Raw genomic sequence first — 27609 nt, 5'->3', positions numbered from 1 at the left:
CACACTGTGACCTCTGGGTTCAGAATGTGTTTCACTTTTGTTGTCAGTAAAACCTGCCATGCAAGCTTATGTAAAACAATAACACTAGAGAACACAGAACAGTACAAAGACCACATATTAAATGTTAATACTGAAAGGTCTTATTGTTTTCTTGATGGACAATAACTCAGGTATATTTTTTTTTCTTTTCTAAAGACTGGAAAAGTTGACCCAGATAGATAAAGAAACAGGCATACCCAAGATGCCAGCATCTACAGTCACAGTGTTTGAATCACACAGTGACTGCTGACTCCTGTTCCTCAGACTTACTGGTGCTATTGGTGACAATGGTATCCTAGATGCTTATTAAAGTCTAAGAGCTGGCTCAACAGGTTTGATCCCAGTGACGTCGCTGCTGATGGTGTAACTGTATCGCCATGTGAGGCAGACGATGGAAACAGGAATCATAAACTGCTCGTGGACATTTTTGTAGTTGATGTGATCAAACACACCTCTACGCCCTCACTCCTCAAGGACAATGAGGCAAACGTAGAAAGAGTGGACACACAAAGTCCTTTTTTAATAGAGCTGGTTGGTTGGGTTTAAATCAGTTTTGACTTATTTATAGCACTGTTGACTCTTCCATCATTGATCAGCATTTCCTTCAGAGTATTGCCAGCTGCTGTTGAGTGACATCAGCCAGGAAATGGACTGAGGTCTGCACTTGTAGCAGACAAACATCTTTATCTTAACATTAAAGCTGAGAGCAGCTATTTAGCTGACAGAGTCCGATTAGAGGACGCAGACAGATAAAGGGGAGAAAAAACTGCAAGAACGAAGCAAATGACTGGCAACAGAGCAATCCGTATGAAGGCTGTGATCCTAAAGTTGCAGTTGCACACACTTGAAAATTTGAAAAATAGAAAACCCATTAGTGTGTAAAAAACTAAAGTGTTTATTTCACCATTTACTGCCACCAACATAAACATTTAATTTAAATAAATCAAAAGCAAGTTTACTTCCTGTCAACATCTGTGACACCTAATGTTGAAGAAGGCAAGGTAATGCTCAGATTCACTAATCTGAGTTATCACCATGCACCTCATTAAAAAATGCAAGTGCAAAAACTTCAGAGTGCAGTTTTATTCAACACAGTTGTGAAATAATAACAACATGATAAAACAGTTAATTAACATATTATAAAGTTACTTTCACGCTGGTACCAGATACTGCTGGTAAATACAAGGTGAAGGCCTTTTTAATAGTAAGTAAACATGTGACAAACTTAAAAAACCCCAAAACAAAACAAGAAAAACAACAACCCCAAACAGATGACACACCTTATCCAAATAACAATAATAATGATAATACTAATAATAATACTACAGTGCATCTGGAAGGTGATTCCTATACAAGTAAACCATTAATGCCGGTCAGTTTGACGTAGGCATTGTGAAATAAAGTGTTTCTAACTTAGATCATATATGTTTAGACAGCTTTGAATTTTAGGCACAGCAGCTTACTGACTTCAGAAATCTTCCATCAGGTGATAAATTACTATGAGAGCTGGTTATTGTGAGTTCTGAGTTAAATTTCTGTCAGTCTGTGATACTCTGAATGTGCAACAGATTGTAAACATGTAAATCCTGGTAGAAAAATATTTCATAACTATGTTTTTTGTTGTTATTATTATTAGGATCCTATTAAAGCTGGTTGTAAGAAGTTTTCAGTGGTTCTCTTGAACGCCACTACCTAAAGAAAACGCTGTGCGGGTTTAAAGTGCAGAACGACAAAGCTTCCTTCACTTTGTGCTTGTAATTCCTCCTCATTTGTTTCCTTTTTTCACTTTTCTGTCAGATCTTTCTCTATATATTTTTTTTCTTTATTTAGAAGTCCCAAGAATATTGGATCGGTCATCCCGATAAGTTGGCACTCTTAACATGTTTAATTAAGTCTCTTCCACAAGATCATGCGGTGGGTGTTCTTGCTCAAAAACCTCCCTTATTCGTGCTATGCAGACTTCTGCAGCCACATCCGTCTCCTTGGAGAGCTGGGGCAGGCTGAGGAAGCCATGTGGGAGGTCCTTCGCCACTGTCAGACTCACAGGTTGGCCCATGTCTCGAAGCTTCTTGGCAAACATCACAGAGTCGTCCAGCAGGGCATCGAGAGCAGAGGCCTGCGTGGGCAAAAGAGTCAATTCAAATTCTGCTGTGAGTAATAGACTGCAGTTCAACTCACACTGGACTTTATATGAGGAGAAATCAAGTAAGCTAAATGTTAAAAGTGCCTTTTGTATCTAGTACATTTTCTAGAGCATCTGTCCCGTTGAGCCACTGTGTGACTCAGCTACCAATGATCTGTGAGCGCAACATATTGTCTCAAATGACAATCTCGAAGCACCTGTGATTGGACCTCTGCCTGTGGTCAAATTTTCTCCTCATTCCTCTCACAAAACGTTTCTTTTACCCTTTCTAAATGCATCTGAATGTGTTCCATGTCCCTCCCTGTTCTGCAGCCTTCTGAGCCAGCCACAGCAATAAAGTTGCTTTAAAAACACTCTCTTGTTATGTCTTTCTGCTGGAGTCATAATCAATGTTTTTCTATTCCATCTATTTTTTTCTGTTCAGGCGAGAAATCTTGGGCTCATCCCAACTGTCATAGGGCAGAGACAGGGTACACAATAGAGAGTCTGTCAAAAGACTAACACAATAGCCCTTTTCCAGTGGTACCTACTCAGCTCGGCTCAACTCAACTCAGTTTTTAGGGTTTTCCATTAAGTGATAGTACTTGGTACTTTTTAGGTACCTGCTCAACCGGGATTCCAAATGAGCAAAGTTGATCTGAAAAGGTGACGTCAATGGACTGCATGCCACTGATTGTCCAATCAATGGCATCACTCAATGAGTCATGAGAGCAACTCCTTCACAAAAAAACAAAACCAGCATTTCGAAGACCAGAAAAAAATGAACATTGTGGTTCATACGTCAGACAAAAAGCCATACGCCGAGCAGTAGGTATACCATCGCCTCGATGTCCTCCATTGTCACTTGTTTGTGTCAGACACAGATGACATCACAGGACTTTTGACCGCTTTCCCATAATGCCCCGATGCACATTTATGCGGTGCTTAGTTGTAATGGAAAACAACTAAAACAGAGTAGAGTCAAGTTGAGTCAAAGCGAGCAGAGAAGGCACTAGTGGAAAAGAGGCAACAGACACGCTCATCGCCCTAACCCCATGCATGGAGAACATGTGAGGCAACAGTTCTAAGCATTGCACCTTTCATGAGAAATGAATGATTTGGGGAACAGTAACAGTATTGACTTTTTATCCTGCCAGTCAAGAAGGTCACGGCTAGTAAGCAGTGACTGAACTTCAAAATAAAAGTGTGGGGATTGTTGTTATCCACTGGTTAGAGAGATAATTAAATAAAGAAAAAAATTAGTTTCAAATATACTTTGGGCAGCCCTTAGTATACATGGACGTATATATCTATACGCCCATGTATACTGGATGTCTATGAGTGTGAAGCCCATGGGCAAAACTGATCAACTAAAGAAAAAGACAGAGGTGTCTATTGTGTGACAACAATTAGAGTTTTATGGCTAGAAATTCCAAAAGTTGCCCAAACCCTAATCTAAACATGAACTCTTTCCATCTCCTTTCTTACCACTATGTGTACAGGCGGCAGGCCTTTCAGCATGCTGTTGGGAGCCAGCAGGGGTGACACGAATGGATTCTTTATAACTGGACAGGATGTTGGGTCAACCATAGCAAGACACTCAGAGCGCAGAGGCTCAAAGCCTTGTGGGTAACAAAGCTGAGCTCCAGAGTTGGGTACGGAAGCTTGGTTGGACATCTTGTGGGTTTCAGTCTGTCTCTGTGACGACGAGCGGGAGAGCGAGCGACCTGAAGTCCGCCTTGGGTCCAGAAAGGACTGGATCCAGTTAGAGGCTCCCTGAGTGAGATCACTGAGCAGCATGGCCGTGTCTCTACTCAGAGTGCTCAGAGTGCTGCTCCCCATCGCAGGCTGCACCGTCTGGTAGTCTATACCTGAGAGGATACCAACGTTTGGTCAGCAGAGGAAACAACAACCGTGAAGAAAAACAAACAAACAACAACAAAAAACCCACACACGAGTCTGGCACACACTTGTGAATTATTAGAGAATATCCACTGAACAAATCAGTAGGTATGCCCAATACCTTAGAGTTCTACAAGTACTTTTTAAGGTACTTTAAAAAGAGGGTGTTCTATTGCTTATACATTAGAAGAATGACTTGTCACATATGAACAGAGGCTGGGGTCTTTCTGTATCCAGCTCAGTCCCACAGTCCAAAAACATGCTATTAGTGATTCTAAAGTGGCCATGGATGAGAGGTAGATAGAGGGTTTGACCGTGTAACCATACAGAGCACTGTATGGTTACAAGAGGCTTGTATTTCAAAGTCTTTTCAGCGGTTAGTAAGTTGTACTTGAGAAAAACAACTGAAAAAACAGTTTCAGAAGTACTTGGGATTAAATCCATTGAACATCTATTGAATAACTCTTGGATTATCTTTGACAGAGACCTTCTGCTTCAGTCTCAAATATAACTGATGATCGTGAACAGTTGTATCACAACTACTACCCAACTACAACTTTGAGACTTTATTCCAGTAAGTCTTCTAATTTTCACCTTGATTTAAATCTAGATGTACTACAGTCTGTATACCAATAAACTCTTGGGGGATTACAACACTCATTAGTCTCTTTTTGACCCTGAAACACTTCTTGGGTGCAGCTGGGTGCAAGAAGACAAACGCAACAAGTGCCATCGTTAAAAAACAACAACTCAGCAACCTTAAAGAAACCAGATGAAGAACAGCAAAACAAATGGAAGACGTGAAATATGAGCATTAATGGATTGGTGAGGCTGTGCTGGCTTTATTTTTTGGCTTATTACACCCGTAATGAAGTCAGAGAATGAGAGGCAGTGGTGGAGTGAGCCAAAAAATAAATAAAGAGAGGGAGCGGTGTCAGTAAAAACAAAGCGGTGAATCATAAAAATAATGCGCTATTTTCAGACTGTTTTACAGCAGTTGCATTCCAGAGCGCTAATAAACACACCCAGATCTCTGCTGCTCGTAACTGACGAGCAGGCTTCATCACGTCTGCTGCGGCTCCTTTGTGTGTGAGTTTGTGTGTATCAACAGTCACATTGACATCCAGCTCTGAAATGCATTGAGACAGCTGGGATGTAATCTGCTCTATACATTTTTAATAATAGATTCTGTGATTCGTCTCTACACCAGCTGACTAATTTGCCTATATAAGCCTTCAAATTTTAGCCAAAATGATCTTTTTAAAGTTAATTATCTGGGAATTATCAGAAAACAGATCAAACTTCCAGAGTACCAGTGCTGGTTTTTGTTAACTCAGTTCAACTCAGTTCTCTTTATATAGTGCCATATTACAGCAACAGTTAGCTCAAGGCGCTTTAGATCGTTTTTGTAGGCTAAACCCCAACAATAATACAGAGAAAACAGCGAAAACCCCAACAAGCGCTTTGGCGACACTGGAAAGGAAAAAACTCCCTTTTAACAGGAAGAAACTTCCGGCAGAATGAGGCTCAGGGAGGGGCGGCCATTGTTGAAATTATGTCATTATTTCCCGGTTTAAAAATGGCTGTGGTATGACAGCAAAAGCGGAACCACAGACAAACTGATCGTGTTTTTGTTTCTGTATATACTACAGGTCCACTCAGACAAAGCATGAAACACTTATATTATTAGAATGATAAATACATGTGTCTTTGTTTTTGGTAATTAACTAAATATGAGTGAAAACTATATATGGTTGTGGACAACAGGTCACATGACTGAAACCTTCCAGTTTTTGCTTTGGCAGTTATGCGTGGCTGACAACAGGAAGACATCTAGGTGGTGCGATGGACATTAAATTGAAGGTAGGCACAGATTTTGCTTTTAGTACATGCTTAATTAGAAGTTTGACGGGGCAGACAAACCGTAAGTTTTTCCTCCCACATTTGACGGTTTATACATAAATCCTCTTGATATTCCGTGTTCTTGTCAGGTGGCGCCTGGATGTACTTGTGTTAAATGATCTGTAAAACAACACACCTGATCACCGTGCAGGCACACACGCCCTGCACACACATACCTGCATAAGCATTAATGCACTTGGTGAGTACACCTAGAGGCAGCAGCGGGTCAATGAGAGTGAGCAGGCGGGAGGGTGAGGCATCGGTGGTGAGCAAAGTGGCGGGGTAGGCGGCCATAATGCCGTCAGGGATTCGGATGCCGGTGGATATGGCCTTCATGGACACAGTGATGCAGAGATTCCCTCCAGCGCTGTCGCCTGCCAGACAAACTCGCTCTGCAGTGGAGCCTGACAATAAAAACAAAAATAATTTCCATAACAATTCTTTGGGACCATGGCTGCAGATTCAGATGTGATGTTGTGATATTTTTAAACTGTAAAAATACTTCCTGCCATGATCTTGTCAATATAGTGCTCAATCTACTACTTGCAGTAAATGCAGTCATTTATGTGTTGTGTACCTTTTTTTTTTTAACTTAAGCTATCTCAGACTATTTATCATCTGTTTTTAAATTAATCTCTCATGGGAAAAATTCTCAGAAAAACTTATAAGAAAGACGAAATTTGAAAAAATAGGTTATTATGGACTGGTTTTACTGGTTTGCCCCACTTTAAATCAAATTAGGCAACATGTGGTCCATGAATTACAATGTGTTTAGCTTTACAGTAATATAACACACACTGACCCAGCAGATGACAGTTATTCAGTGCCCAGCAGTAGGCGTAAAAACATTCCTCTAGAGCTCTGGGAAAGGGTGCTTCAGGTGACAGAGAGTAGTCGACGGAGAGGACCGGGACATTCAGCTCCTTCGACCAGCTGCGAAGATAGTTCTGCAACACGAATGGGTTAAAAGGCATGCAATTAATTTATTTTCACAGGAATGCAAGATCTAGTGCTACCTGTTACTATTATTATCATTGGAATTTGAGTAGAATTAATCAGAACAGCTATGACAGATAAAAAAAAGAAGTCTGTCTTCTGTAGTGTACCTCGTGAGATTTCGAAGTCTGGGCCACAAAGCCCCCTCCATGGAAGTGGATGAGCAGCCAGGGGGAGCGAGGCTGTTTCTGTACCCAGGGCAGATGGGTGGAGATGGGGGGAGGCTTAGTACGGGACAAAACTAGAAGCTCTTCACTGTCCTGTAAAGTGAAAGGATGAGGAATGAGATCATAAAATAAAGAAAACAAAGCAATCAAGTCTTTTAACAGAAGTCATGTTTCAGCATGTGTACAACCACATTTTTGCAGCTCTCTAATGAAAACATTGAATATTTCCCCTGTGCTTATTTTTCATTGCCCATCCATAAGCAAATTTTACTGGTTACTGATCCTCATTATATTGGTCAGTCGTGTCAACAACTGTATTTACATTTTATAGTCTTTTAAATGCCTTCTCTACATAAAATGTCTTTTTTCTTCTTCTCCTACTCTACGAGTTGTTGACCTTCACCTGTCCTTCTCGGAGTTCATAGGAGATCAGACGCATGTGGACTGGCCCGGGGCCCCAGTGAGCTATTGGAGGTGACACAGTGACAGACAGCCTGGGGTCGGAGGCCAGAGGAAGGCGTAGAGTGACTGGAGGCACGGTCATGGTGAAGTTTACTTGCACTTGTTTGGAGGCTATTCTGTTGAAGCCCTGAAAAAGAGTAAGAAATGGAGGAAGTTCAAATGCTGAAGAGAACTTTAGGTAAAAGACAAGCAAAAGAAGGAGTCTGTGATACTGCCTACTGATAATAGGCCGGACTCTGTGAGGTTCCAGAAGGACTTCCAGAACTGCATGTCCAGATTCTGGGTAATGCGCTCAAACTCAGCGCCCCGGAGCTCTGGATCAATAACATACTTCCCTGATGTGAGGAGAGACAAGGCTGCTGTTCCTAAAGGAGGACAGATACTTATTTTAAAGATGGTTAAAGGTAAAAATGCCCATTCAGAAGAAGGAAATGTAACTTTTGACAACATCCTAAAAAAAAAAAAAAAAAAAAACTCACCAAAGCCAGACTGTTGTTTACCATAGGTTTCTCCATATGAAACCATACTTATGACAACAGTCTGCAGGAACGGGCGAATGGAAGGGGAGTACTGTGAAACAAAATAAGACGGGCATTTAATAAATACATTCAAAAGACAGGCATCTTACTTATTTTTACAAGTAGTAATTACCACCACAAAACATAAGAGGCTTGTGTGAAAGACCTAGGGATCGGCTCACCCTGCCTGGGACAGGGTTACCAGGGGCTCACCCTGGAACCAGGCCCAGGAGCATCTGGTGGCCGGGCCTTAGTCCATGGGGCCCAGTGTAAACTTGCCTAATCTGCATATAGTAAGCGTAATGAGCCTATATTACACTACTTAATGATAGTCTGTGAAGTCTTTGCTTTTATTTCTAAATAATAAAAATAAATGGAATTTAAGCTGCCAGAAATTAAATCGCAGTTAAAATCCTTGTCATGTTTTTATTAGGGGAAAGGTCTAAACCTACTGCACGGCTGCAGGTGGCAGAATTGACAAATCAAACCAACAAAAAAATAAATAAATAAAATAAAACAATAAAGCTGATTAAAAATATGTCTCCACTGTTGGCTGACCTGAAAGCCCAGACAGCGGCCGTAGAAACACGCTTTGTGCATGGAGGAGTACTCCTGCACAAAGCTGCGGCTCAGGTCCTCGTCCTGCAGGGAGTACAGCTGGCCGCAGTCGTTGTCGTTGATCAGCTGCTGGGCGAGATGGAGAAGAGCTCGGAGCTGGCAAAGGGCGCTGCAGTACGCCTCCATCTCAGACGTGTTGTGGTCAACCCTGAAGAAGGGGTTGCTGTAACTGGAGGCAATGTAACGGGCTTTGTGGATGATGTGCAAAAGGCAAGCCTCCAAAACCTGAAAGAAACAACAGGATGAGAGGTTGGAAGGCAATAATACATGAAAAGCACATGTTTATTATGGCTTTTCATGAAATATAGCTAATTTTAAAAAAGGCTCTCATGCAGCCCAATTACACACTGAGATGATGGGCTTTATATATATATATATATATATATATATATATATATGTATGTAGTGATTATTATAACATTTATGATGTGCTCCAAAACCTATGAAAATTTAAGATTGTTTTAATCTTGGTTCAATCTTGGTACCTACTATATAAATTTAAGGAAGAACTACATTTCACAGTAGTGTAACCACCAAACCTTAAACCACACAGGAAGTCAACCATTTTTAAACCATTAAAGAATTTTGTGGTTGTTTTCCAATTTGCAGAATTTGTACTTTAACTCACTGCAGAGAATTAATCAGACTGATATCACATTTTGTCATAGTTTGTTTGTTAATTGTTAATTTGTTTTATTCCTATGCACAGTGTCCAATATTTCTCATGCTTTAGGAGTGTCTGTATAACTCAAGGTATCAACAGATTTTTTTAAATTTAAGGTTTACACATAAAAAAGATCTCTTGAACTGAATTCATATTTAATTTAATTGATATTTTTATATTGTCGGTGAATTTCTATAAACTTAAAAAAAAAAAAAACCTCAAATGAAAAACCTAAATGGACAAATATGTTAAGTGAGCAAAAACGATAGGGTCCAACCCTCCCATGATCCTGAACCGGATAAGCAGAAGAAAATGGATAAACAGATGAATACATATTAGTGAATCGGTGCTTGAATCACCGATTCAACCCTGCACTTCTAATATTTGCAGAAATACAAATATTAAAATGTTGTTGTTGTTAAAATGCAATAACCTACAATCTAATAAACCGATTTGTTTCTAATCATTTGAACCAAAGATCTGAAAAACCAAACACACTGTTAGTCACATAACACACACGGTCCAGCCAGCGTCGTACCTTGACCAGCGTGCGGTAGCCATTCCCGGGTGTTTGTGCATCAAAGTCATAATGGTGATAGACAGCGGTGAAGCTGGTTACTATAGGCTCCAGGGCTCGACCATGTTCCTGAATCTGTTTCACACAAGTGACCAGACGCTCAACAGCAGTGCCGTGTGGCAAACGAGAAGGCCCGCAAAAAACAGAGATGTTGTCTTGGCACACTTTCTCCAAGGTTGCAAACACAACCTTGTAGTCCATTTCTGGGGCTGTGAAGGAAAGAGAGAGAAAGAAGAAGAGACCACCGAGTGAAACTTGTCATTCATTTGAAGCTCTCTGTGTTGATACAGCAAACCTCTGATGTGCGCTTTATACATCTAAATAAAAGACTTAGGGGAAACCCATAGATCGCAATGATCTCATTGCCAGTGATTACACTGTATTATCTGTTCAAGGGTTGAAGTTCAACTGACCTCATGAGAACAGCTGACTGTGATGCAATAAAGATAACATCAGTATTTGTTGTTGTAACTTTTTTTTCAGAGACATTGTAAGGAGAAAACGTGGCAGTCACAAACTAATAAAATCTGTGGAAGACTTCTGTAATGGCAAAGATGCTGTATCTCCAAATAAAAATGAAATGAAACACGCCCTTTATTATAATATAACTGGGAACGTATCCAGTAGTGTACTGGCCATTGGGTCTGTGCTGCATTATACTGTCAGCAATTAATCTTGCAAAAAATGTTTAAGTAATATAACAATGTCACGTTGCAACATCTTTGCTATAACAACACCATTTACCTTCCCTAACAACGACACATTGCGTGATGTCTTACATCTGATGATTTAGCTGTGGGTCGGGGAACTCCAGGGCTCAAGGTCCAGTGTCCTGCAGGTTTTAAATGTGTCCTTGATCCAATACAGCCTATTTAAAGGGCTAAATTACGTTCACAACATGTCATGAAGTCCTCCAGAGACCTGGTAATGAACTAATCATTTGATTCAGGCGTGTTGACCCAGGGTGAGATCTAAAACCTGCAGGACACCAGACCTTGAGGCCTGGAGTTCAACAACCTCCAACACAGAACTCTGCAAAAAACAAAAAACAAACTTCCTACTAAAACAGGAAACAAACTACATACACAGGGTTACCCAAAGTGGCGTGGGATTGTCCACCATGGACGCACCACTTTGATATTTGGATCAGATACCCATTCAATCCCGACTAACAAAAGCTGGATCGGCTGTCAGTGGTAAAGAGCTGATCTATGGGCCCATCTGTTCACCCGTTATGTTTGCTGTAGCACTTGTTGGGATGCTTTTAATTTTTTATTAGGATTATTTCAATTTAACAGTCATGTGTCATAAAGCAGGAATAGAAACTACTATCCTGCACTCCAGAATCAGCAGACTCTGATCAATTAAAGGGAAGTCAAACTACATGTTTCTTTACACATAAAGAATTCTTCCTGGTCTCTTCCCACAGTGAGGAATAGTTTTTTAATTCAACACTGGTGTCTAATTGGCACCCTATATTGAATCAAAACTGGAAAAAGTTGAATCAATGCATTCCTAAATATCACACACACACACAACACAGGAGAGGACATTCACCCACTAAAGATCATATTGCATATGATGATTAATAAAAAGAGCAGTCACAGTTTAACATGCATCGTCATGCTACATTAAAAGCCATTGTGGAAATGGTCATGGAGACAATGGACCAGTGTGTGTGGTGTGGCTTTACTAAAAAAAGAAAAGTAAAATCTTTCATGTCAGCAGCAGCTGTCAGAGCACAGAGCCTGCAGCGAAGAGTGAAATCGGGACACCGTGCCAAATGTGGAGATGCTCATAAACACTGAAAGCTTTGTCGCAGTTTTGACACATGGCCGATTGTGTTTTTCTATTTCTGGGCAGCACTCCGTGCCTTAGAGAGATGACCTTTAGGCTTCTCACAATATTTTAATGCTATAAGGGCTGCAGTGTGATGCACATCTGCCTGCAAAGCCCACTAAACAGCGGTTAGAAACAAGCTCGCACAGATGACAAGGGCTGCAGCTATAGATTATAGCAATCTGCTATTCTATCGCTAATTGAGCAATAATAAATATTCAACAGAGTAAAATGAACTGCTTATTTTTGACATTGCAGTGTTTTTATTAGTTTGACTGCATACCACATTTGTCAAAAAAACCTTACTGCTGTATTTGTGTGCCATTTCAAAAACATATTTCTTAAGAAAATATTTTCTTAAATGCAAAATTAAATAATTAAATAATCTGAAGTATGGTGATATTAGATAAAAATAGGTATACATACTTACATTAACAGATGGAAAAATAAGAGTTTTGACATTATTATATCTTCAGGATGAAGTAGATTTGGTGTGTGTTGTCTGTGTGTTTACGTGTGGTAGTGAATAAGTGAGTTTGTAAGCCTATAAATGAGCAGGTGCAATGAAGAAAAGCGAGTACGTCAGCATTCTCAGAACTGAGGCTTGACCTGTGGTTTGATGTAAAATTTCATGGTGCAGAAAAAGTTCTGATGGTGTAGATGCTGATAATGTTAATAATTGATGTTAATAATAATTCAGTGCCCAGCCTAACAGTGCCAGGTCAGTGGCCCATGCAAAACTTTACTGGTTTGCTTTTATCTTTAGATGTTTAAGTAGTTAGTTAACTACTGTGCGTGACTAGCCAAATAGTTGACTAACCATTGCTACTGTCACTAGTCGGTACCAGATGTAATAGTCATTTAATCTAATTGCTTTATACATTAATTGATACACGATGCCAGTAAATAGTTGTGTCCTAATGTTATGCAACCATCTACTACCAGATGCATATGATGAGAAACAACATTAAATCTGTTAACCTCGGCCTGATTTGTTGTTAACGCTATTATTGCTAGTTCTTTTAAAGGTGAAAAAATTAGATTGCAGATAAACGTATCATGTATGCAGAGGAGTCTAGTCATACATCGAAAGGAGTCAGCTGAGGCCTTCTGGGTAAGGTGTTCCGACCGATGTATGCAGCGGCTGGCCTGGGAACACCTCCCCCCTGCTTGTTGTACCTACTGTTGTGACAGAAAACAGGACTGCTTTCATCAGCTTTCAGCAAATTGCCCAATTCAAACATGGTATGATTGGGTTAGGAGTTCATCTGAACTTCTCCAGCTTTAGCTTTGGCTTCACACTCAACTATGACACCATCACTGTCACTACTGCTGTTGTGTTATCAGTCTTTTTGTTGAAAAACTGGGGCCTGGATGGATTTAATGTTGTAATACTCTGCATTCACAGAGGGGGCTCTTAGATACACTTCTACTACAGGTTTATTTTTTAGAATGGTGACAACTAAGTGTTACAGAGTTGTGGATTAAAGAAAGCACCAAAACAAATAGATTGTGTTGAGGGTTTTTTTGTGTAATCAAGTTACTTGCTGATTTGCTGCAGGGCTACAGATAACAAAAATTCTGTTCACTTCCCTTTTCTGAGACTTTTCCCAATGTAAAGGTCAAAGTGCAATTTCAAAGAATCATTCAGCTCCACTGTCTAGGACCCCAACCACAAATAAACCTCAGTTCTTGGGAACATCATCAGAAAAGTTTATTCCTTATGGCTATACTTTGAAGATCTGTGTAAGTTCGTGGAAAAGCCTACAAAAAGAGATCACTTGCACTTCTTTGCATTTTCTTTTTTTCTCCTGTTGAGCTTTTCAGAAGTCTGATCAGATGATTAATTTTATTTTGTGCTTTTAGACACTATTTAGCTGCAGCTCTTGATATTATTTGGCAACCAATGCCTTTCATATGCTGCAGATCCTTTTCCCCCTTCCTTCACAAACTTGAATGAAACTGCTTTCATGGTAGCCTACTTATCCTCAGCACAGGGCCATCTATCTATGTTTGTCTGTGGAAAAACAACAAAAACTACCCCACAAAAGGGTAGTGCTTGTGGCTCACCATCCATGGCTCCTCACATATGAAACTGCGCAACTACTTTATGTTTTACACATACATATATTTTAATGCTTGCTACTGATTTATGTTGTCTAAAGGTAGGATTATTACTGCTCATTACTAAATGAGTCCGTTTTGTTTACATTTTAACAACTGGAGTTTAAAATGTAAACGAATATCACCGGACAACGCAATCAACACTTAGACCGAAACAACACCCTAAATTATATTTTCACTCGGCCGCTGGCCAGATGTGAAACGTGACTCACTGTTCCACCTGCAATGGTCCGGTTTTGTGATAACATTACAGTGATTCCGTGTTTCAGTTTCGAAGTTACATAACCAAAACTAAACTAAATGAGCCATTCGTGGCAGCTTGGTGACATCTGTTTAACGATGAGTCCACGCCTCTTTCGACGTGAGCCAACTTGCTTCCCTGCTAAATCTCTTTATTCATCAAAGTAAAAAGCCTGGCTTGTCACATGGCAAACCCTTTCAAACTAAAGAGCTAACAGTAGCAAACACCTGTCAGCGACAGCGGTAGCAGGCTGCTCTGTCCGCTATCAGTTTCCTTCCCGGAGATTGGTTTCACATTTACAGTCTGTATCATTCCGCGTTTTAAACAGCAAATCTGACATCTTAAACGCTGAAAACGCGCCCACTGTCGAAGCTAACGACGAGCAATAGTTTGCTACCGGTGACAACTTCGCCCATAACGCGAAGTTTCGGGACTCTAAGCTCTTCCTCCTCCAATACTGCCAAATGCCACCGTTTACAAACAGATACAACCACCTAAAACGTCGCTAACGTTTGTTTAGCTGGATAACACGGTGCAGATGAGCCTAACACGACAGATGTTATGTTACGTGGGCGGTTATGTGACTTCGTTGTGCAGCAAATGCCTTCACTCACCTTCCCGCATCTTCTTCCTTGATCTTCTGACGATCTCTGTGAGCGCGCCCGCAGAATGCTGGGTAACGTCATGTGAGAAAAGCGCGTCCACGCGTCTACCATGACACCAGTTAGCATTATTATTAATCCACAGGTGGGATAAAAAGAAGGATTATCAATACTGAGCTGCATATTTTGATGCCATGGTAGCCATTCTATTATATAATATGATTTAAATCAAAGTTCTGATGACTAGGACATTTATTCACTATATATTAGTGGCAGGACAGTCAGGACAAGCAAGGCAATTGGTGTCTTCCTTGACAAATTACAAAGTAAAGCAATCTCTGTTCTTTCATCTTAGAGGCCTCTACTACTACTATCAAGGTAACCTGAGGATTAACCCTGGGTTGTCTTTACTACAAAGGTGGCTCACTTCTTATCGGAGTCCCAAAAAGCTGATTCTGTTCATTTGGACATATATCGTTTTTGTAATAGAGTGAATTGTTGCCCCCTAGTATTCTAACCAAGAATTTCACAACCAGGATTTTAAACATTTTCAGTGTTAAAGAGGCTGTTGAGGGACTGTTCAAACATAAGAAAAACGGCTGCAATGGAGCAGACTTTAGCAATAGCATCGATTAGCTAACATGGCAATGCATGTGGGTCGTGTTGTCGAATATAATGAATCGAAGGAAGATTTTGAGACATATTTGGAGCAGTTGGAGAAATTGATGTGGGCAAATGATGTTTCCGATGAGAAGAAAGTGTGCCCATAAAGGACAGAACAGACAAGAGGGTAATAACAATGCTATCAATGTGTTGGAAACATTCAGGACATGAGTGAATTCCCTGTGTTCCACGTTTAGTTTAGTGGAACAAGGGAAGGCACTTGACTAGAAACTATAAATATAACATAAGCAGAAAACAACTAAGAACCATGGATAGTACGGAATCACACAGTATGATTAAAACAAGAAATATACAAACATTGAGTTACGATTTTGTTTAATCATATGTTTGTTAGAAAGTAATCATATTGCTTCAAAGGAGGAATTTAATGTGGAATCCAGAAGTTGTTTTTTATGATTGTTTATCTACTAATAGTAATTTTGTTTGCAAACATTCAGAATCTCTGAAAACTGTTAATAGTCAAATTTAAGAAGAACATTTTTGTCATAATAATAATAATTACAAAACAAAAGAATCAAACAGTCAAACAATCAAAAAAAGATTCAGAGACAGGTTGCTTATGTACTACAGTTAAAACATTCACTCCATGGGAGTCTCTAGTGGCCATCAGATTAGTTGCAGCTATTAGGACATCTATAGTGTACAGAGTATTTACTAGAATTTAAAAAACGGACAATATGCAAGATTTTAAGACTTTAAAACACAGTGGTCTGTAATTGTAATTTTCTGATATTAATTACAGAAAACAATAATATATATTTCGCAGGAAGCAATGTCATATTTGAGACACTGTAGGGAATAAAAGGCTGTAATGCAATTGCAAGAAAAAGCCTGTAATGTCCAATAATGCAGTTGTACAACTAGTTGATTAAAGTTAAGTAACTACCCAATTTTGTCAAGATTAGCTCAACTTACAATAGAAAAACATAACTAATTATATTTTAAGAAGATTTTAAATGATTCGTCTTGGGTAAAGAAATATATATGTATATATATATACGTATAAATCTTAATGTTGAATAAATACTGAATGAAGAATTTGAAAACACCCCGCAGATTAGTAGATTTATAAAAAAAAAGACAAAGAAATCCATTTAAATAAAAAATTCTGTGCTTAAATAATGAATTGTACAATATTAATATTAAAATATACATTTGTAAATTCATTTACAAATTCATTTTTAATTAGTTTATTAATTCAAACATGACTAAAGTATTTTTTATTTAATATTTAAATTTAAAATAAAAACATTATTTTTTAACCAATATTTCAAAATGAATTATTAATCTATTAATAGATACTTCAAATCGAAAATGAATTTCACTTTCAAATGAGTTGTGGAATCGCCATTTAAAATGTCAGAAATATATTTGTTGAAAATCTTTGATTTTTTAATCCATTTACTTATTTCTCTTTTTAAAATTGTGTTTTTAAAACAATTTTGAAAATCTGATTTTTAATTTTGGAATTCAGAAATAATTTTTGAAATGAGGTTTTGATTGCGAGTTTAATTCTTTTTTTGTAAACCTTATTTTTGATTTAAAGCATTTATTAATAGATGAATAATCATTTTAAAATATTGATTTAAAAACAGTTTTTTTTATTTTTAATTAAATTATTAAATAATATTAAATTACTTTAGTAGTGTTTGAATGAATAAAATTAAAAATGAATTTGTAAATGAATTTACAAATGTATATTTTATTGTACAATTCATTATTAAGCACAGAATTCTTTATTTTGATGCGTGTGGCTTTGTGATCCTCCATATAGGGGCGGTCACCTGTTGTTCAGCACTTATAAGTATCCGATTCAGGGACATAGGTAAGGTCATCACAGTCACAGTGTGTTTATTCAACATTCGGTGCTACTTCCCTGAACTGTCAAACAGGTCACACTCTGTGTGTACTGATATTCATACAGGTGCTCTTATTTAACATCCTCTCCTCTGCAGTTTCATACCATAAACAGATTTTATAAGACATAAACATGTAATGACTTTGCTTAAACAGATACTTTCAGTAGTGGGAAAAATACAGGTATATTTGATGTCTTCTAAGTTTGAGCTTGTAAATCATCACCTTGACAGGAATGAGGAAAATTCCTTTGAGTTTTTATTTGCTTTGACTCTGGCCTTTAATTCTTCCGCTCTACCACTCAGCATTTTCTCCTGCAGGCTTTTGCATCACTCTTAAATTATGTTTACATTTTTAACATGTTAACAAAATTGTTAACATGATTTAACACAACTTGTATCTTTGTTGCTCTTAATTTAGCAAAGCACTATACTGTTGAAAAGACTTCTGGGGTGCAGGATAAAATGCGGTGAACCATATCAAACCAAAACACAAGCCACTGTCCAATCGCAGTGTGCTACTGTTCAAAGTAGAACCGCCTAAGAAGTGAACATAAATTTCTATTTAACCTTTGGAGTGGATATAAAATCCAACATTTTATCATGTAAAATTATGACTCAGGGTTGCAAGTGTCCTGGAACCTAGCCAAACTGTCATAGGGTAAGAGGCAGGGTACACCCAGGCAAGGTCACCAGCCTGTTAAAGGGCTCAAAGTATAACAAGTATCTTATATATGTGGTAGTCACGACAACTCGGAAAAGTTGTAATCGACAATTTAGAGCTTCAGCTTATGACAGTTGGTCTTGATATTTAGATTAGACCACTACTATTACTATTTCCAGCACACTTGCTTGATAAATAGTCAATTGGCTACTGAAACTCTAAAATAGATAAAGAGGATTAAAAATCTGTCATAATTACACTAAACTTAACAACAACAACAATAATAATAATGATACATTTATTTGTATTAGATAGTATCAGATCTATTGGGTTATAATATCTATTGTCCGGAAACTGCAGTGAAACAGATAAAAAAAATAAATCTTTATACCAGAATTTAAAATCGCTCATGCTGGAATGCTTAAACAGTATTTATAGTGTATATTATTATTTTTGATTCATGAAATACTCTGTGCTACCTTGTTCCTCCTGAAAAGACTGTTTCTTAATGGCTTATATGGTCGGTTGCAGGATAAAGGACTGTGAAAATGATTCAAACCAGGTTTGCTGCAGCTACAGCAGAGTACTATCCACAAAACAAAAACACTATAGTGAACACAACTTTACTTTTTGTCACGATCCGCAAGGCAGAGGATGAGGAGATCACTGGTGAAAGATGTGGACTCAAAAGCAGACACTGACAACCGACTTACTGAGCGTGAACTTTATTCACAGTGGGAGGCAAAATACGAACAAAAGCAGAGAATGGCAGAAACTCAAACTAAGAAAAGCCTAAACTGACAAAACTAACAAGAAGCATGCAATCTGAGGCAAGGAACTAGAAAAACTTGAAACGCAGATGAAACCTCGGGGATGACAAGTAGATGAACCAGCAACAAATAGAGGAAGACACAGGGCTAAAATACACAGGCAGGACAATGAAAGGCTGGGCAAAACATCTGGGACAAATGAGACATAACAAGACAAAGGAAGCTAAGCAGAATACACTGACATAGGACAAGGACAGCCAAAGTAAAACAGGAAGCACGAGACATTAGCAAAGACGCAGACTTGATACAGAGATGTGGAAACCATGACAGACTCTGTAACATGAAGCACAGACAAAAGTAACTAGATGAGGAACACAGGGAAGACGTAAAGACAGAAAATTAAGACTAAGCATACAACGCATGGAGAACAGAATTAAACCGTCACCAAGAACACAGCGAAGTCACAGAAACAGAACAGAAACCTAGAAACCAGGAACTATAAATATAAACAGAAAACCATAATTCAAAGAGTATAACTTAAACCAAAAACACAAACAATGGGTCACCAGACCCAGTGCCGTGACACTTTTAGAGTGCATCTGAAATGACCATGACATTTTATTATGTAACATTACGACTCAGCATATTTGAAAGTTTTTAGTTTTCATGTTATGCTTAGACTGTTATGAAATACCATACATTTAGGATTTATCTTTTGGATTGTGACATATAATATGTGATTTTCCATATGCTTCCAGACTAAAAGGAAAATAAAGATGTGGGACACACCTGCGGAGGTGATAAAAGAGATAATTATGAGTCTAGGCTTGCGGTGTGTAAATCTGACATTTGAAGAGTAATACACATTTGAGAGCTTAAAAAATTAAAGTGGCAGAGATTTGGGAAATATTTTGAGCACTAGTCATCATTCCTCGTAGTATGGGCCAGCGCATGACATATACAAATACAGGTCAACACAGGGGTATCCAACTCCAGGCCTCGAGGGCCGGTGTCCTGCAGGTTTTAGATGTGTCCTTGATCTAACACAGCTGATTTAAATGGCTAAATGACCTCCTCAACGTGTTTTGAAGTTCTTCAGAGGCCTAATAATAATTTGATTCAGGTGTGCTGGCCCAGGGTGCTATCTAAAACCTGCAGGACACCGGCCCTTTAGGCCTGGAGTTGGACGCCCCTGGGCCAACACAGGGACAGATAAAACAGATTTCCAGTAAACAGAAAACCATCCCATCCATCTATTGTCTTCCACGTATGCAACGGTTACAGTGGATGCTGGAAGCCAGCTCTCATGAGCTCACAGAAAGGTTACACCCTTTGACAGGTTGCCAAGCTATGATGAGGCTCAAAGTATAACTACCATCTTATAGTTGCTGAGAATTATGTAAGAATCAACGTTATAACTGAGAGTGTCAGCTTCTTAGAGTTGGCAATGATATTTACTTCTGAGCACCACTAATCTACAATTGGTGCTTTTAGGTAATACATTTCAAACTTTTAGTAGCTTTTAGAGGAATTGTTAGATAATGAAAACTGCTCTCCATGTTCAAATTCGTGTTGATTTCTGTTACTCACATGAATTCAGATCTGATAATATCATTTTTAAGTCTTTAATTTAATTTCTATTTTGTTTTTCAATCAAAAGTTAAAGGCTAAAGCATCACAGAAACCATGTGATGACCAGTAACCTTGGATAAATGTCTCAGGCCTATCTTGAGTTAGTCTAACAACTAAGGCAGCTAGTTTACCCATAAACTGTAAGCTGTTGAGCAAACACCTCAGACTTCCGTGGAGTTCATGCCGGCCTCAGTAAAGAGAACATAAAACTGACTCAGTAGGTTTTTGAGGGGTGGGTTAAAAAGAATTAAACTATAGAAATAATTATGCTTTCCTTTAGCTCTTATGTAAAAAATAATATTAATGGATTGTTTTTAATAGGCTGTGTTTTTGGTCCCTGACCTTTCTGGATTTGCTTATGTTCAAACCTTAAGCAATTTTAAAGAAGAACATAATTTTTTTTAAGGGATTTTGCCTTTATTTGATTGGAGAGTGAACTTTTTTTTAAAATTGGTAAGTGGGGAGAGAGACAGGGTAATCCACATGCAGTGAAAGGGCCTTGGTTTAAATCAAGCCCAGACCAATGAATTAGCCCTCATGTTAATTTCAGCCTTTAAATTAGTTTTGTGGACTGTTTGGATTGAATGACTTTGCAGCACATACAACTTTAATGGCTTTGAATATATTTTGGATTTTCTATAATCCACCAAGGCTCAAAAGTATGCGTACACCACATACAACATTTTGTTAAATGCCCCTTAGCAAGTTGCATCTCGACCAGATACAAATATCTGGCAATATTTGGGCTGAAAAACTCTTCTTTTACTTTCAGTGGACTTTAGTGCCGAGTAGAGCTTTCTTAACACCATGTTTACTCATCAGCCAAGGATTCTGTTGGAGAGCCTGCCAGAGCCTCTTCAGGTTTCAACTCGAAAAAGTACTTATCTTGCCAATATCACTCAAAAAACCTCACTGAGTTTCTCAGTCTGTTTATCTTTGACACACCTAGCACACCCCTGGTACAGAGGCTAAAAATCCATAATGCAGGTATTGACCAGTCTTGGAGTACAATAACTGACTAAAGTTCATTCTGTCACCAGTTCTATCTGTCACTGACCTGTCCTCGGTATCCAGGAAATATGATTTGGAGGAGGTGTTTCTAATGAATGTGGCTTTCTCTCTCCCAGCACACCGATTGTATGAATGGGCTGTAGACATTTACACTTTAATTATTGCAGGAAGCTATGGAAATGTACATCATGGGTTCCCTGGCAGTGGGCATCATCATGCCTTTGTCATCTCCACTCTGTGTGGGCGTTTTCTTTCTGGAGAAGAAGGGTGAGAATCTCAGATCATGCATCCACATTTGAATCAAATCTCTGTTAAAAACAAGTATCTGTTGCCTCTGTTGTCTTCCGCATTTGAACTCTTGCAGAGTACCACCATTTTTTCAAAGTTGTATCTCAGTAACGCTTACCACAGGGTGTGGATAAAAGACACTTCAAGTATTTTGTGATCCCTTTTATGCATACCAGTGCTCCAGCTGTGCTCAAAGCCGTGTGTAACAATGTGCTGACTTCACCTTAATAATAATATTTTCATCCTCTCCAAGACCATTTCCAAGCATCAAAATCACATCCTGCAGGCACTGGAATGCTTATTGGAAAACGAACTGCATGCCAAAGGACAAGGGTTTATATTGCATGTTGATTTTGTGGCACTTTGGGGATTTATTACTAAGTACAGGTAAAATGACACCTAGCTTAGGTTCAAATGGTGGAGTAGACAGTTTTGGCAATGATGAGAAATCTCCAGCATTTCTTGGGGTTTGTCAACCTTTACCTTCATGTAATTAAAGATGTATGTGAATGTACTGCATCTGCCTATTCTGTCCAAAACAAGTCCTCCAGTTTACTGTTCATGGGATTCTATCTGTTCCTGGATGGCCATGCTCCCACATTTCCTTGAACCTCATCATTGTCAATAATTGACCAGTTTTCCAAAGCTGCTCACTTTGTGGCTCTGCAAAACTGCCCACAACTATAGAAAGTGCTCAGCTTCTAACTCGCCATGTATTTTGCTTCATCCTACTGGAAACCATTTAGAATCAAGGACCTCTGTTAGAGTTAGAGGTATCCCTGGTACAACAGCCACTTCTATTCCCATCGAAGAAGGTTTGTTGTGCAGCTCCTTCTGAGCAACATCACCTCTCCCACTGTTGTCAGCTTTTGATGGAGGCCCGTGCAGCTCTATTGACGACACAAGAACGAAGCAAGCGTCTGGCTTACCTACGCCATGGCACCCATCTACTCTGCAGGTTTGATTATCTTCCAAAAATATCCAGTTATGAAATGTATTTCAGAAACTATTTTAGAATTGCCCTAAGGCCCGAGATTCAGGCCTGAGGCAAATGAGAATCAGTCTCCCAGTTAAAACTTGTTCAGCCCAGTGCAAAGTTGCATAACTTTTCTGTGACTTACTTGCAGTCACGGTTTTTGATATGGGCCACATGAGCCGTTGCCCAGGGCGGCATCGTGGTGGGAGTCACATCATGGGCATTGGCAAAAAAAAGTTGCTTGCATCCATGCTTCCCTGACATCATGTTAGCCCATTTTGGGGATTGCATAGGCACCAATCGTTTTCTATTGCCCATTTGCGGGGAGTAAGGGCGCCCTCCATTTACAAGGTACGCTGGCTGCTTGCTGCACAGGGAGGAGAGGGGCGGGACGGTGGGGGATTCTCTGGCTGGCTGAATATGCACTTTCTGCTGTGCATTAAATCATTTCACTGTGTGTCAAACCATTTCAACATCAGTCATTAAATTAAAGGGGAAATGAGAGGCTTTAATGATCAAATCTCTATTAAATAATTGTTGTTTACATGTGAAGAGATCCTTTTTCAAAGGCTATTTCACTGGATCATCTTTTCTAAAGAATGTAACAGGTTAAAATGATTGTCAGCAGTGACTGAGTCTGCCATCCCTCCTACCAGACAAGAAGGTTTCTATGAATGTCCACGTAATCAGTCTCACTGTGCTTAGCACTGGATTAAGTTGCTGCTACCATAAACTGAGCATGCGTGCCAACAAAAAAACAGACATTTATAGCAATTTTTCCTCTTCACACAGTTAGCTGATAGATGGCAGGCATCTGACTGTGGGGTAACCTGCTGTATATGTCTTGTTGCCACATCAACATGTGGCCATGCAGTGAAAATATTCCTTACCCATATGAGTAAAGGGGCTCTGTAGCTTCATGATTAGTGCGTGTTTGTTCCGGTTTTTCTTACTTCACTTTGATTTGTGCACGGCTGCAGGGGAGGCTGACACAGCAGAGCTCCATCTGCATAAGACGTGCCGGGACCTGAGGTTGTGTTGTTGTGTGTGTGTGTTGGGGGGGGGGGGCAGAGGGAGTGTTCGCCCAGGGCACCAAACAGGCTAGGACCGCCCCTGCTTGCTTGTAACCAAACCTGTTGAACATTTTATCTCAACTCCCAAGGTGGAGTCCATCCTAGTGTTGACCCTGGACAAGAATTCTCCTCAGATCTTCCCGTTTCTTTGACTTTGCCATTGTTCTGAGGATTGGTCAGTCCAGTGTCTGTTGTTAAACAAATCCTTTTTACGGTGCCAAAGAGAAACTACTGGTTATAGTCAATCATTATCACTAACATGAAGTTATGGGCTTCAGCCTTGTCAAGTTAAAAGACACTGTAAAACCTTTAACATCACTTGTTTGTTTTATATCACTGGAAGGGCTGCCAATGTACAAAAGATTTAATATTAAATACCATGAAATTTGTCCATGTCCCTCTTGGGAAAATGCAGTTACAACAAAACAAAGAAAGGCATTAAGCACTTTCCCCCCCCCTTTTTTTTCCCTTTGTGCTGAAAACGTTTCTAGAAAATTCCTAATTGATTCCTGATCCTGGACATTTGACCAAAGTGACAGAATTAAAGAGGTATTCAAATGTTAACTCCAATGAAAATAGGAGCTGATATGGGTGATTTATTGGTTGAAAGGCACATCTAAACCATGGTTCATTTATAAACCTCTGTCACCTAAACACGCCTGTATAGTGGCAATGAAGGCTCAACACTACTTTTGTTAAGTATAGGAGAGGAGGGGGTGATGGGAGCACAGGTGATGAGTCGATGAGTCAAATCACCTCTCGGCCCTTTTATCACTTGTGTCACAGACACACACACACACGCACACACACACACACGCACGCACACGCACACACGCACGCACGCATAGTTAAAAACAAACAATTCCACAGGAAAGCTCTGCTCTGCTTGTGTTCTTTCTGTTAGCCAGGAAAGTCCCCTTTAAACACTGCATTCAAAGATGACATGATAGAAACTGTATGTAAAGTTAATTCTAGCACAACATATGCTATAAAAGCTTTCATAAAACTTAATGCCAGCTGCTTAGGACACCAGTGCATTGTTTTTAATTAACTTGATCTCTATTGATCTGTTGGAGAAATGGCATTAAAGTACCTATTATGCTATATATTATGCTTCCCGTTTATTGCACTATAGAGTGCATCACGGTCGCTTTTGTCATTCTCAATATTTTGATGTAAAAGGTTACAAGGCGATGCTTGTTTGTTTTGGAAAATTCATGGCTTTACGAATAACTTCATAAGCGGCGGCTCTGTGTAGAAAAAACTAGAAGATTGACAAGCAATAATGTAAAGGGAATGCTTTTTCTCTAGTAAAAGTAGTTGCTGTGAGCAAAAAGTTCAGGCTTCTCTAAATTTCTACTTTTGACTCCGTATGATTTCATTGAGACAGCCTGAATATGGTCATGCTAGACACGCAGCTTTAGCTGTGAGTCACAAATCTCCTGATATGACAAATTTCACATTGTCCGCTTCATGTAAATTGACATTCTGTGTTTCTGGGCTTCCTCTGTACTCCTGCATTGTTGTTGTAAACTAATGTCTTTACATTTGACTACAGATGTAATTGAGCTGATGCAGAATAGCACTGAGATGTAAATCTTACTTTTCTCTGACAACAGTAGGCTGTGTTTAGTCTTTGATTCATGGCTAATTCAGAAAATTTTGAACATTCTGAGTTCATCACAAAGTTATCAGCTTTCAGCTAACATCAGCTTGAAGAAAACTGGGAGACAAAGTCTCTTAATGGTCCTGATCCTGGTACAAAAACACATGAAATCAAAAAGATGGCATTATGGTAATGACATACAGTATATTTACAGGTGTTTTCTTTTCTGATACGTGTAATAAAAACAGTCAAAGCAAGCTAATTCTGAATGGCTGGTAGGTTTAGATTTAGTCAGCTTTAGGATGTGTATTTAGTTTATTCAACAAGCATACAGTAATAAAATCATCTGTCTGCTGTTTTAAATCCTGCTTCTATTTTAACCAGCATTTTTATTTATTTTTGTGTTTTTTTCAATGAACTTGGACTAAACCATGCCAAATCTGACTGTTCCTCATGTTCTTGACAGCATGACCTCCCCCTCCCCCCCAAGTGCAAGTGGTTTAAAATAGTTCAGTAACTTTATTACCTAATAACACTTTATGAAACTATTGCTTTATAATTACAAATTGTGCTGGCTCATGCAGTAAACTGGAAACAACATTTTTATGGAGGCTCAGTGGTTTGTGCCACTGTAAACCATTAACTGTCCTCCCAGTCTCCCTTCATGGTTCAGACTATTAGTCTCTGCAAACCTGCACAAATATCTATCTTATCAAAAGAATATCTGTGTTTGCTTCCTCTGCGTGCCAACTACTGTTGAATTTTATTTTGCATGAAGTTTCATCACTTTTCTCTTTTTTTCACAGGCTTTATTGAAACACATCACAGGAAGAGTGAATGTGTTTCGTACATAAGCTCTTCAACACACAGCTGGATATTTTCAATTGTGAGTTTGTATTTAGTAGAGAAATGGTTTTCAGCTCTGTCACAGGACAGTGCTCAAAAAGAAGGGTTTAATTGTTCAGTAGTGAAGCTTAATCCATATTCCCCACTATTCTCTGTTATATTTTCTTGGAATAAGTAACAGGGACCAACCAAAGTCTTATGTAAGATTTAAGATAGATATATCAATTAAATCTTCAGCTATTGTAGGCAATACAGAATTTTTATGCTGCATTTTGTAGAAGGCAGTTTAAACTGTTTACAAGAAACATTAAAAGATATGATTAAGGCAGGTCTTCCGGGTGCCGCTTTAGCCCACAGGGTGATTGGATGACCACATGCTAAATGGCACTATGGCATGTGCCTTCCTGCTTTCCTGTCCAGTATTTGTTATTGTGCGCAATAAGACAGGTCTTCTCTCTTCCTTCACAGCTTGTCTGCATAGTTGTAATAGTAAAGACACTGTTGAAACACATTCTGAATATCAAAGCTAGTGTATCTGAACTGTGTTGTTTTAGCCTCTTTGTACTGGTTTCCACTATGTTTTACAGTAGATTTATTGATTTCTGTACTGGACATTGCATCAGCCTTATAAGGGGTGTATTTTCAGTTCACTTGTTTGTATTTGGGTCCTCAGCACTCCTACACTCTACATACAGCTCATGACACTTCTTTTAAAGCTGATATTTTTTATGTTGTGTTTGATTTGCTGCCCCTGTGAGCAACTTTGCAGGGTGAATTTTAAAAATTGCTCATTGTTGTGATATTTTTAATATATTTTTTGCCATTTTTAACGTTAAACCAAAAATTCTTACGTTTTTGGTTCAGTCTAAACACAGATTGCCATCATCTACCTCATGTCAGCTGAGAGACAAAAGCTTCAGGCTTCAGGAAAAACTGAAGCTTTTTGAAGCAAAAATGACTTAAAAATGGGTTCAAATTGCTTATTGTTCTGTATTTCTGTGAATTGCAAAAAACATTTGTGAGTCCTCAAAAGTTACAGACAAATCATTGTAAACATTTTTAAGTCTTCGCTTATGCTTGTATATCATAATATATGTGTTTGTAACATAGTTTCTCTCCAATCAGCGCAGGACCTTGTCTCCAGTAAAACACTTGAATCCAAGTTTAAGTGACATTAAACTGGGTCAGTATATGCAACAGCTTAGTTAGATCTGTAATGTATGGATATCATATATTACATTGGATCTAATTTTTTTTTAAAAACATGAATCTTCTCAACTTGTGACATAATAAAATCAAAGTACACATACACCTGCTTCAAAAAAGAGCTTCATAAGTATGTATAAGGAGTTTCTTCCAAATCATTTCCATCAACTCCATCTGAGAAGTAAAAATTTAATGAAAACTTGCTAATACAGACATTCATAGAA

General features: G+C 38.8%; 1 protein-coding gene across 1 annotated transcript; it reads right to left on the bottom strand.

Moving 5' to 3' along the window:
* Positions 1 to 1107: 1107 nt before the first annotated feature.
* On the bottom strand, positions 1108 to 14890 carry lipea (lipase, hormone-sensitive a). Its single transcript, XM_003447253.4, has 11 exons — positions 14786 to 14890; positions 9929 to 10176; positions 8667 to 8951; positions 8070 to 8160; positions 7810 to 7955; positions 7532 to 7717; positions 7072 to 7221; positions 6768 to 6912; positions 6142 to 6369; positions 3650 to 4032; positions 1108 to 2155 (listed from the first exon to the last, which is right to left on the bottom strand). The coding sequence occupies exons 1-11, from the start codon at positions 14793 to 14795 to the stop codon at positions 1928 to 1930; spliced, it is 2100 nt and encodes a 699-aa protein (XP_003447301.1). The 5' UTR covers positions 14796 to 14890; the 3' UTR covers positions 1108 to 1927.
* Between the last annotated feature and the right edge of the window lie 12719 nt (positions 14891 to 27609).

The sequence above is a fragment of the Oreochromis niloticus genome, linkage group LG22, assembly GCF_001858045.2.
Source record: "Oreochromis niloticus isolate F11D_XX linkage group LG22, O_niloticus_UMD_NMBU, whole genome shotgun sequence".
In the NCBI taxonomy this organism is placed as follows: domain Eukaryota; kingdom Metazoa; phylum Chordata; class Actinopteri; order Cichliformes; family Cichlidae; genus Oreochromis; species Oreochromis niloticus.
The sequence above is the reverse complement of the archived record's forward strand: the minus strand, read 5'-3'. Positions and strand labels throughout refer to the sequence as shown.

What these genes read in the sequence shown, in the direction of transcription:
- lipea (XM_003447253.4), bottom strand. An exon ending in GCCGCTGTCTGGGCTTTCAG is followed by an intron (nt 8,161 to 8,666) that starts GTCAGCCAACAG and finishes TTTGTTTCACAG; the next exon opens with TACTCCCCTTCCATTCGCCC. An exon ending in AGACTTCGAAATCTCACGAG is followed by an intron (nt 6,913 to 7,071) that starts GTACACTACAGA and finishes TTCGTGTTGCAG; the next exon opens with AACTATCTTCGCAGCTGGTC.